Source organism: Podarcis cretensis, assembly GCF_951804945.1.
Source record: "Podarcis cretensis genome assembly, chromosome: 6".
NCBI classification, from domain to species: domain Eukaryota; kingdom Metazoa; phylum Chordata; class Lepidosauria; order Squamata; family Lacertidae; genus Podarcis; species Podarcis cretensis.
Window position 1 is genome coordinate 34,524,977 of NC_137175.1, and position 12,499 is coordinate 34,537,475.

The 12,499-nt window shown below is 37.5% G+C and overlaps 1 protein-coding gene across 9 annotated transcripts in view; it reads right to left on the reverse strand.

The window, feature by feature from the left end:
• The window catches only part of PPP1R12B (protein phosphatase 1 regulatory subunit 12B), a 108,897-nt gene that overhangs the window by 70,409 nt on the left and 25,989 nt on the right, over positions 1-12,499 (reverse strand). For all 9 annotated transcript variants that reach the window (XM_079979000.1, XM_079978999.1, XM_079979002.1 and 6 more), the window contains exons 6-10: positions 8,065-8,139; positions 7,481-7,557; positions 5,977-6,122; positions 3,268-3,380; positions 434-634 (exon numbers count right to left, since the gene is read on the reverse strand). In XM_079979000.1, coding sequence (XP_079835126.1) covers positions 434-634; positions 3,268-3,380; positions 5,977-6,122; positions 7,481-7,557; positions 8,065-8,139 — 612 coding nt within the window. The remainder of the gene's footprint in view (positions 1-433; positions 635-3,267; positions 3,381-5,976; positions 6,123-7,480; positions 7,558-8,064; positions 8,140-12,499) is intronic.

A 12,499-nucleotide genomic window follows, 5' to 3' on the forward strand; every position in this document is an offset into this window, starting at 1 on the left:
ATACATCTGATAATTAGTGGCACAACTTTGCCTGCACCCTTGCACTGCTACCATCAAGTCAAGGTAGCTAAATGTAACTCCCAGGTTCAGGGGTAATGTACCTCTAAATTCCAGTTGTCTGGGAAACTAACCACAACAAAGACTGTTTCCTTCACGGCATGCTTGCAGGTAACCCAGAAGCATTTGGCTGGCCACTGTTGAAACCAAACTGCCAATACCCAAATCAAACACCAGTCTGAGCCAGCACAGCTCTTGCTATGTTCCTGTTCTAATGTAAAGATATAGTACTACTGCCATTGCCTTGGGGCTAATGTGTACATCCCTAAGAAAAAGCTTTGATTTAAAAATAGTTATATGGAAAGGCCTTTAACTAACACTTTATAAGATTACAAAACTTGCATTTCAAAGTGAGGAAAGCCAGATTATTCAGCACCTTCTCTTTGTTGTCTAATAATGCAGAAATCCGAGGGGTTGAAGAAGAACGATATATGGAACCATCCTTCTCTCTTGGCATGTCACGAGGAACGCTTCCTTCACTAAGTGTGTTTTGGCTGCTGGTTTTCCGTAGACTTAGCCTCCATGATGAAGGAGATTCATCCTTTTGTTCTTCAGACTTGTTGAGCAATGGAGTAAACTGCAACAGAGAAAGAGGACAATAAGGAAGAGTGGAGGATATTTAGGAAAAACTAAGCTCGGTTCCAGCTCCTGCCCACCTAGCAGTTCGAAAGCACGTCAAGTGCAAGTAGAAAATAGGTACCACTCCGGCGGGAAGGTAAACGGAGTTTCCATGCGCTGCTCTGGTTCACCAGAAGCAGCTTAGTCATGCTGGCCACATGACCTGGAAGCTGTCTGTGGACAAACACAGGCTTCCTTGGCCTATAGAGCGAGATGAGCACCGCAACCTCAGTCGTTTGTGACTGGACCTAATGGTCAGGGGTACCTTTACCTTTACCTTTTTAAGCTTCCAGATTAGTTTACTATTCCAATAATTAACTTGCAGTTTAAAATCATTTCAGCTACAGAACATGAAATACACATTAAACCAATTAATACAATTTTACCAGTAGTGCAGTATTTGAAGTGCCAGGCATACACATCATCCATCTGTGAAAAACAACTAATCTAGCATTAATTTCTGAATCCTAAAGCTCAGCAAACTGGTAAGATGCCATTTTTAGAGACTATAGTGAAGCATAAGCTTGCATCTTTTACACCTCTTTTGTGCCTGTTTTTCAGACCACCCTGAATAAACCATCTTCATTGTCACTCGATGGTGGTGGGGAATTATCGAACTACTCAAGTGTCTTTATTATTCAAAATGATATAACTCTTTATTTTTTCTGGTGGAATCTCACATGTGAGAGGCTTATACAGGACTCTCTTGCATGATTCATAGCTCGGAGGAGCCGCTTGTTGGATATTAGCAAATGCTTAAAGGCCAAATGACATTTGTTCATACATATGCTTTGCACTGCAGAGGGACCTTTTCGATCCACTAGACTCTACCACTGCAAGGTTATTGTAAACATTTCCAGCCCCGTCTAAGCTAAGAAGAAGTGTAAAGCTGAACAGCATGACATTGCCTCATGGTAGTCAAGAAAGTCCATGAATGCTATTCTGAGTCCTTGCAGCAAGGACAGAATACAAGTGTAAGAAAAGAAAGCCCAGGCTCCTCCGCAGGCAGTCCTTCCAAATGACCAGTATGTGAATAAATGGCCTATCTTAATCTTCTCCTAACAGAACCATTAGTGTTTTCCAAAGATGGAGTAGGCTGTCCCAGCTGAAGCATGAGAATTACTGATAGTTCTGCTTCTATCATTCATCCTAGTGATTCAACAGCACAGATTCAAATTAATTACCATACTTTTTAAATGAGCATATCTATGTTAGCTTTATTTATCATCAATCAGCAATTTAAGACAGAAAGGGGTTAACCCCCCCCCCCGGGCAATATTTTGAGTTTCACTTGGGGAGAAAAAAGCCTAGTACTAAATATTTTAATGTGCCATTTCAGTTATATAATATCCTAGCACACAGGGTCCTCTCAAATCTGGAAAAGATTACATAACCTGGGATTTCTGCTGCTATGACAACCACATAGCTCTTAAGAAAATGCAGAAGATTGTTAACTCCCTTACATGTAAAAAAAACTTTATTGCACAACGCTTGATGACAGCATTTCCAGTTGAACAGAACACAAGAATAAACAAAAAAGAGGAAGAACCCCTCTTCGATTTCTAAACAGGTAGAAATCCAGGATTCTTATGAAGCATTAAACAATATATTATTGCAATGTCCAACATAAAATTAACTGAAGTGTGCAGCTCATTTTTTAGAATGAAAACAAGCCGGGTGGTGGAAAGGGGGATATACATATTTTCTAGGAATAAACAATGAAGAAGAGGCCTTTGTTTGCAGTATGTTAAAACCAATTTCCTCAGCCTAAAAATGTACAATTCTGCAGGTTCGCTGCAAAAGAGAAATATGGTTCTCAGATCAATTTGGGGCACATATGCTTTTAAGTAAAAATGGTGGAATACTATTGCTTCTCAATGTTTTACCAACAATTAATGCAGCCCTCCTAAATCTATCTTGATTAAATCAACCTCATTTGCATTCTGTCAGAATGACATAAATATGGTTACTTAATTTTATCCTAACAACACGGTGAAGTGGATAAGGTTGACTGAGTGGGGATTTCAGACAGGTCTCTCTGGTCCAAATCCAACACTGTAGGTTCCAACCAATGTTGATGCTTCACTTGCACCATAGAACTTCCCTCTCCTCACCTCTGTGGCTGTCTTGGGAAGATGGGGACCCTTTTGAGCAGAATTTGGGAGTACACAGGGAAAGGAGTGAAGGAAGAAGTCCTGTTGCATAAGCAGAATGCTGCTGATGTGGCACTGAGTACAATCCTCTTCCCAACACCCAGCTACACTTAAGATGATCTTCTCAAATGTCTGGTGAAAATGTCTATGCACTAGATAGATACTGGGCAGTATGATCACAGCCATGCAGTAAATTTAAGAAATTCTGCTGAATATTTATGTACAATGTCACTCGATCCTCTAAATGTTTATGTGGAAGTATGCTGAATTTAATAAAATTGACTTGTAAGTAAGTTTGCATGTGCTCTGGTCCATGGGGTCACGAAGAGTCGGACACGACTAAACAACTAAACAACAACAACAACAAGTTTGCACAGTATTGTAAGCTAGGATTCAAAGCAAGTTGTTACTTTTAAGACTGAAGTCAACCTCCACTTACTTTTCTGGCAGGAGCCATAGTGAAAGAGTTATGCTCTGGTGGTGGCACTTGTTCTGTGATTAGAGTTCTGGGTTCATGATTGGAATGATTAGCAATAGGCTCTTCCTTTCTCTCTATAATGAAAGACCAAGAAAAAACAAGTGACAAAATAGAATACCATAATTCTACAGTTAAAAGGGTGATGTGGCCCTGATACTCAAGTCACAGTTCCTTTCATCTGTATGACTAGTTTAAGCAAGAGCCATTTCCCCACAACCTGAGCAAAAAAGACACTTTAGCTTAAAATGCAAAAATCTGCATGAGATCTACTGACTAGCAATATTTTCTCTTAATAGCTTTTCAGTAATGGCTGAAAAAGCTTATCCATGGCAGTTAATAAATTCATTCATTGAACTAGTAAGAAATGTTAATCCAGTTTTAAGCACATCCCTACAAAACTCTCTTCTTTCTCCAAATGATTTTGCAAACAATACTTCTGCTTATGTTTAAATCAAGAGCTCACTTTAAAAGTATGTTTTTGAATTGCTTATCAGAGTTACTGATGAATCGGGGGGAGGGGCACATAATTTGATAGCGATTTACCTGGGGTTGCCCAACACTTGGATCCATTTTGGATTAGACTCTTGCTTCCAAAATGAATCTGGATTAGGCCTCCAGATAGTGATCAAACACATTTGTTTACTGGCTAGTCATATACTACTGTGTGAAATATATTAACTGAAGAGTAGAAAGAAAAATTGGATCGTTTCAAGGCTTAAGGCACAAATGAAACAAATATTTATCTAACTAGAATAATTACCCCTGGGCAACTTTGTCTAGCTGTGTCTCCTTACTTGGTGTCTATGCAGCCCCTCAAGTGACTGGTGGCAGCAAAACTCAAGCAGCTAAGGAGAATCACAAATAGCTGTAGTAACAGGCCAAACACATGTTTAGCAGCAGCCTGTCTCTCTCCGTCCGCCCCTCCCCAGCCACCATTTAAAGACTTTTCATCCCAGAACTCCCTTTTTCCTTTCTGTCCATGACAGTGGACAATAATTATTTTAAGCAAGATAAGACTACATTACTGTATCTGCTTTGATGAGTAATTTCTGCTTCTGAGAGAGCTATTAATAGCATAAAGAACTGGGCAAGTCCTTGGCTATTTCTGTACTACAGCAATATATGCTGAGAAACACATTCAGTTTTTAGACAGCAATATATTCCAGTTGGTGACCACAGCTAAAAAAATGCAGGGTAGATCCATATATATGAGTTTTCTATTTTTTTAAAAAGCAGTGTTTCTGTATCTGAATCTGAAGGAGTAGAAGATATAGATGATAGATAGATGATAGATAGATAGATAGATAGATAGATAGATATAGACATTACTGCACACAATCACTTATGTAGAGGGATGTGCTAGACTATGGCTCTTTGGCAAAGATAGAGCTAAAAAAAAACCTTTGTATTTCTTTACATTTGTAACTACCTAGTCCTACAGCAGTTTCCTACACCCTAACTTTATTGACTTATTGCAATTATATCACAACTTTTTCTTCAAGGAGATCAAGCTGGTATACATGGCTTTCCCCCTCATTTAACTCCCCTCCTCATTTATGGTGCTAAAGCAGAAGCTGACCGTCAGACAAAGCTAAAAAGCTGAACTTCAACTTTTCTACCATTAGTAACTTTTCTGCTGTATAACCCCACTCATGCACTCATCTGCAGTTACCCTGCAGAAGCAACAACAGAATATCAGCATAATACAAACATTTAAGTGTATTTGCTACATGTAATCTTGCAATAAAGCTTCACATTCTATGCTTGAGCTCTACCCACTTGGTGATCCTTTATTCATCTTAGATATATTGCTAATGGTCTTTGCTTTAAAGGACAAGCCACACAACATTTTCAAAACCATTCCAGACACCACGCCTAAATGGCTATTATACTGCTACAATATATAAATATTGCAAAGTAACAGCACTAAGTTATTTTCATCCCATCTAAATAAAGAGCAACAGCTGGACATCTGTAGCAATATAAATCTGGAAAACCCCTAAGACAAATGGTTAAAAACTTTTTGGAAGAGGATAATCAAGTCAGAAAATCCAAAATCTGCAAATAATTCACGTTTCAGATATTCATTTTTTAATTGCTATGCAGAAGCACTTCTTTCCATTCATCATTATTTTTGCTTATAAACATTAGACTTCCAGAATCTGTATGTCTGGAACAAGTACTGACTACAGTACACTTCTACTCATATAACAGGACCTTCCTCTCATCCCCACTACAGCTTCTCACAAGCCCCCGCCACCCAATCTCCTCTGGAAGGTGAAATCTGACTAAACATCAGGAATAACCTTCTGACACTAAGAGTTGTCCGACTGCGGAATAGACTCCCACAAGAGATGGCGGACTCTTTTTTCTTGGAGGTTTCTAAGCAGAGGTTGGCTGGTCATCTGTCATGGATGCTTTAGCTGGGATTCCTGCATTCCAGGGGGTAGGAATAGATGACTCTTGGGGTCCCTCCCCACTCTACAATTCTATTGTTCTATATGTATGCCTTATTCCTAAATCTCACATTATCTTTATGGATTCTTATATTTAGAGAATGAATCAAGTATTTAAAGATACCTGGGAGAAAATTATGTTCCCATTAATTCCCTGGCCCATCAGTACTTAACTAGGCAAGAAACAAAAACAAAACTCAGTTCTATATATTACCTGCCTCTTTTTCAGTATCAGACTCTGAAGCTTCATCTTCCTCGGCTTCTTCTTCTTCCTCAGAGCTGGAGCTACTGGACTCTTTGTTTTCTTCTTCCCTTTCTAGACATTTCAGAGTGTCTGCCTCATAAAGAATCTTCTCTTTGCTGAAGTACAAGTGGTTGAGAGAGGTATTCACCACAATGGAATAAGTTAACAAAATGTTGTGCTTTTAAGAAGCTGACGATATCAGAACACAGATAAAGCTTTCTAAGGAATCGAGACCTGGGAGAAGAAGCAGTGGAGGAGGATTGGAAGAAATTTAAGGACTATCTTCAAAAACACTGTAAATTATATAAGTGTTAAGAAGGATGAGAGATTTGAAAATAACAGGGCACCATAAAGTTAGCTGAAAAGATTATGAGAATGAGTGAATTTCATGAGAAAGACAAATTTTGAATGAATATCATGTTAAAACTAGGTATTTAAGATTTTGATAAAAATATTCAAAGTTAGGGATAAAATATTGGAATTGTGTACAATAAGAATGAAAATAAGGTGATAAGTTGCTGGCTAAAGTTTTATAAACTTGGAATGTAGGAGCGAGAGACGTGAGGAAGTCCAAAAAAAAAAAATGAAGAAAAGATGGTTATTACAAGATGTAAAATTTTATGTTTGTTTTATTCTCTGTTTGTTCTTTGTTTATTCTGTCTTTTTTTCTTTATTGTATTAACAAAACTCTTAATAAAAAATTTATAAAAAAAAAAAAGCTTTCTAAGGAATCATTTCTAAAGAGCAATGTGAGCAACTTCTACCCTTAATATAACAATGCACTAGCTTAGGTCCAAAGCTTCTATCTGTACATATGTTCATGTTTCCCCCACAGTTTTTAATTTCAGCCATCTTCTTTTAATCATTTTTATTGTATGTTTTATTATATGACATCTTTCCTCCAAGGAGCTCAAGGTGCTGCGCATGGTTCTCCCTTCATAACATCCCTGTGAGGTAGGTTAGGCTGATGACTCAAGGCCACCCAGTGAGCTTCACGACTGAGTCAGGATTTGACCTCTAGTGTCCAGGTCGTAGCAAGTCACTAAGCACTACTCCACAGTGGCTCTTTTGTCAATGGAGTGGTGAAACTGACTAGATGAGCTCCTGATCTGAGGGAGGAGCACACATTCTTCAATAAAAGGTAATTTAAAAACAAATACGTAATAGCTTCCACATGACTGCCCCATCAGTTGCAAAATTCACTGGTGCCTCACCATGTTACAGATCATGCTAGTGACTTGACTTATAGAAGCTCAAAATGGGTTACTTTCTTTCACAAATTTATTGGCCGCTTGATAGCATAAAGTCTTTGAAGCAATATACACAGTAAAAATGGAATAAGACACTGAAACACATGCTCTAAAAACAATAAAACGAATGCAACAATCTCCAAACCCATTTCCTACCCCATCCCCACAGAAATGCTCACATCAAATGCTGCAAGACACCCATACCATGTACTTTGAGATCTTACTTTTTGAAGAGCCCACTTTGAAGTTTCCCATTCATATCTGCTTCTATTAGCTTGTTTCTTGTCTCTTCACTGCGCAGCTGTCAAAAGCATAATAAGAAAGCTGTTTTAAAGAACTACTAATGGCTCCGGTAGATCATTTTCACTATCTCCCTTCTCAAATTCCATTATTATTAAGCTACCCAGACATTTTCTACAGTTAAGGGATTTCGACATTACAGTGGTATTTTGGTTTAAGAACAACTTTGTTTAAGAACTATTCAGTATATGAACTCTGCAAAACCGGAAGTAGTGTCCCGGTTTGTGAACTTTACCTCATTCTAAGAACAGAATCCGAACGGTGGAAGGGCACTGGCAGTGGGAGGCCTCATTAGGGAAAGCGTGCCTTGGTTTAAGAACGGTTTCAGTTTAAGAACATACTTCTGGAACGGATTAAGTTTGTAAACTGAGGTACCACTGTACTTGCATCATGTTGGTACTTTTAACTCTGACCCATTTCAATTTAACATCTCACAAGCAACTCTCAGGTTACTGACATACAAGTCCATGAATACTGGACTAGTTAAAAGGAATAGCCAGAAACTCACCATGTTCTGTTTCTTCTGGAGCATCTCTAAATGTTCAACCAATCCTTCATCGGCAACATCAAATGGTGTCTGACCCTGATGGAATGCGCAATTAGCAAACAAAGACACTTTCAGAATGGCATTTCATTAGTTTGGAAAGGAGATTCTTTATGTTTATTAAGCAAAGTTTATAATGTACATTTCTTATTCCAGTAATTGGCAAGGCTTTGAAAGCAACTTTAGAATTTACCTACTTTGCCTTGGGAAAGGACTGGCCATATCTTTTAATTATATATTAGCTCCCAAGTTAAGCATGCATTTTGTTATACAAATTGATTATCGTAGGATAGACCAGCCAGAGGCATGGAACAGGAGATAAATGATGGAATTTGTCAAAAATATCAGGAAGTATCTTGCAATAAAATTAGAGTACTATTCTTACACATGTAGCTTCTGATATCAGTGGTACCCAAAAAAAAGTTGGGTTAGGCTGAGCCAGTACATATATAACATTTTCAATACTACCACTTCCAGACAACCACTAGCTAAAATCCCTCATAACCAGGGTTTGGAAACACATTTTAAAACCCTGGTTAGTATTAACCATGGTTAGGATTGGTGCATACAGAATCCTGAACCATGTAATATTTTTGGGGCGGGGGGCAGTCAGAGGAACGCTTGTCCTTGAGAGTAAAGGGACTGGGGGAGGGAATGCATGATCTTGTAGTTCTCTCCTAGTCTTTCAGTTATGGGCAGGATTTTATGAGCATCTCTATCAAACATTATAGCAAAGGCAACAGGATCAATGGGACATAATAATAATAGAGTTGTTGGTGGTAACTGAATAAATTAGAGTTCTTACCCCCTTTCACTATGAAGTCCCAACCATTTAAAAATACAATACTAAAATAAATTACAGTCAAGAGAATAGGGTAAGCCCAATATATATATCTTAAGTGTCAAAGGCTAGGGTAAAAAAAAAGTGCCTTCAATTTATGGCAGAAACTAAGCAATGAAGGTAACTAAAAACTTTGGCAGGATTCGAGTAATGCTTGCAATGTACTAAAAATTAAGGTAAGAATGGATGACTTAAGAAAAATAGAGAAAATAAGTGAAGCAGTTGAGAAAGATTGAAAATGGTAACCATGGAACGGCAGAGCGGAGTCAAAGGAGTCAAGGAATCCTAAATGATGATGTTGATGTTTAATGTTTGAATTTAAATTTGCAATGGAAAGCTCAATAAAAAAGATTGGGGGGGGGGGGGACGACTAAGCAAGTGCACCTCAATGGGGAGGAAATTCCACAGCTAAGCAGCTGCCACAGAGAATGCCCTTTCCCACCCTGAACTTCTGAGGATTGTGAAGCTAGCAAAAGGATGTCCCCTGCTTGAAGAAGTGCAACTGACCATTGGGCCCATCTTGTCTTCTTAGAGCTCACTGAAGGGGACTGACTAGGTGGGTTATTAATGCTTCATCAGAGGAGGACAAGGTACCATCTACCCTTCTTCAAGCAGCTTTTCTACCAAACTCTATGTGAGTTTGTCAGGCAAATCATAATCACAGTCTTAGAGCAACACCCAAGTCATAATGCAGACTAATGAAGATCCAAGAAACATAGCAGTTAAAGCAAATTTGAGTCTTGCTCCATAAACAGTCCCAAAAACGGAAACTTATGATGATGACAGTAGTAAACCAATAAACGACCCTTGAATATTTTTAAGGCACAACATCAAGGCCATACAAGCTAAAAGTGCCTCTAAATATTACTACTGCTTCTACCTCTTTCCACCTCCACCAACAGTTTTACTGCTCCAGAAATGATCCACTTTGAATGATTAGGGCAAGCGTTAATTCAGATGCCTTATTTCATCAGGCATGGAAATATATGACTTGTGAGGCATAGGACCTTCTTTGCAAATGATATCATAAATGATGTTTCATGTACCATTCACTAAAAGCAAAGACAAGAACTACTATTGGCACAAAACCCTGCACATTTCTACAAAGCTCATGGCCTGATTTCACCAAGGGTTTTCTTGTTTACCACATTATCCCATACACACTAACTGGTTTATCATCTCATGCTGTCAGTCTCTATCCTCACTCCAGGCAGCAAACTAAAACTCTTCAAAAGACTGGCAAATCCCCAGGAACATCCAAGACTGGGAGTGAGGTTTTAATGGAAGCCCTTAAAAAAACCCTAACTCCCATCCAAGTACTAACCAGGCCTGACCCGAAGGGAATAAGGAAAGGATTTGTGGACTTTTACAGAGATCTATATAAAAGAAAAGAGAAGCTCAACATTAAAACAATAGAAGAATATTTGAAGAAGAAAAAGGTGCAAAAAATATCAGAAAGTAACAAAAACAAATTGAATGAACCAATAGGATTGGAAGAGATTTTAAGGGCAATAAAGGATTTAAAAAGTGGAAAGGCACCAGGACCGGATGGATTCAGTGCAAGATACTATAAAGAATTGAAACACATCCTACTTGTACCGCTGAAAGAAGTAATGAATAAGATATTGGAAAAAGGAGAAATACCTGAAACATGGAAAGAAGCATACATAACGTTAATTCCCAAACAAGATTCAGATCTAATGCAAGTCAAAAACTATAGGCCAATCTCATTATTGAATAATGATTATAAAATGTTCGCAAATATTCTAGCAAACAGGTTGAAAAAGGTACTAAATGAAATGATACATAAGGATCAAGCAGGATTCCTTCCTGGCAGACAAATGAAAGACAACATAAGAAATGTAATTAATATAATTGAATATTTGTCTAGCGGGAAGGAAAAACAAGCTATGTTAATTTTTGTGGACGCTGAGAAGGCCTTTGATAATATCTTTTGGGAATTTATGTTAAAGAATTTAGAACATATGGATGTGGGCCAATCTTTTTTGAGTGGTATACAGGCGATATATTCAGAACAGAGAGCAAAACTAATTGTAAACAATGTTATAACAGAAAATATTGCCATCACGAAGGGTACAAGACAAGGATGTCCGTTGTCACCGCTGTTATTTATATCGGTTCTGGAGGTTTTTCTAAGAACAATAAGAAACAACGAAAAGATAAAAGGTGTAACAGTGGGTGGTAATCAATATAAGGTTTGCCTTTGCTGATGACTTAGTCATAACTATAGAAGATCCCATACAGAGTGTTCAAGAGGTGTTAAAAGAAATTGAGCACTTTGGTCAGGTGTCAGGCTTTAAATTAAATAGAAAAAAAACCAAAATAATGGTTAAAAATTTAGATCAAGAAGTGATAGAAGAAATACAGCAACAAACAGAAATGAAAGCGGTCAAAAAAGTAAAATATTTAGGGATTATGTTAACTCCCAGGAATATTGACCTATTTCAAAACAACTATGTACCTACTTGGAACAAAATTAAATGTGACTTAGATGTATGGACAAGGATGAGACTATCGTTATGGGGAAGAATTGCAACGATAAAAATGAGTGTGCTACCGAAAATGTTGTTTTTGTTTCAAACAATACCAATAATCAAAGGTGTGAAAATATTTAAAGAATGGCAAAGAACAGTATCAAGATATATCTGGCAGGGCAAAAAGCCCAGAATTAAATTTAAGATATTGACAGATGTAAAAGAAAGAGGAGGCTTTGCCCTGCCAGATTTAAAGTTATATTATGAAGCTTCTTGTCTTTGCTGGTTAAAAGAATGGATAAAATTAGAGAACACAGAATTGTTGGACCTAGAAGGATATGACAATAGATTCGGGTGGCATGTGTATTTATGGTGTGATAAGAACAGAGTGCATAAAGGTTTTGGAAATCATATTTTTAGAGGAACGTTAATTGAAGTGTGGAATAGGTACAAAAATCTATTAGAGCCTAAAACTCCAATGTGGCTATCGCCATTGGAAATAATGAGTACGAAAAAGGTCAATATGACAGGGAATTGGGCCACATATGAAAATTTGATAATTAAAGAAGGAGATAAGTGGAATCTGAAACCATATGAAGAGGTTAAAGAAAAGGTGACTGTTTGGTTGCAATATTTCCAATTGAATGCAATGTTTAAAAAAGAGATGCAAGAAAAAGGTTTCTTAGGGAAAAAATCGAGGTTTCAGCAAGAAATCTTGAATAGTGATGTAAAAATATTGTCAAAAATGTATAAATTATTACTTGAATGGCACACAAAAGATGAAGAAGTAAAAACGGTTATGATTCAATGGGCCAAAGATTTTGGTTACAATATACAATTAGAGGAGTGGATTAAACTTTGGAAAGAGGGAATGAAATTCACCGCATGTACTACGATAAAGGAAAATGTTATGAAAATGATATACAGATGGTATATAACTCCTGTGAAACTTGGAAAGATGTTTAAAGTTAGTAATAAATGTTGGAAGTGTCAAGAGAAAGAAGGGACATTTTATCACATGTGGTGGGAATGTAAGAAAGTGAAATGCTTTTGGGAAATGATT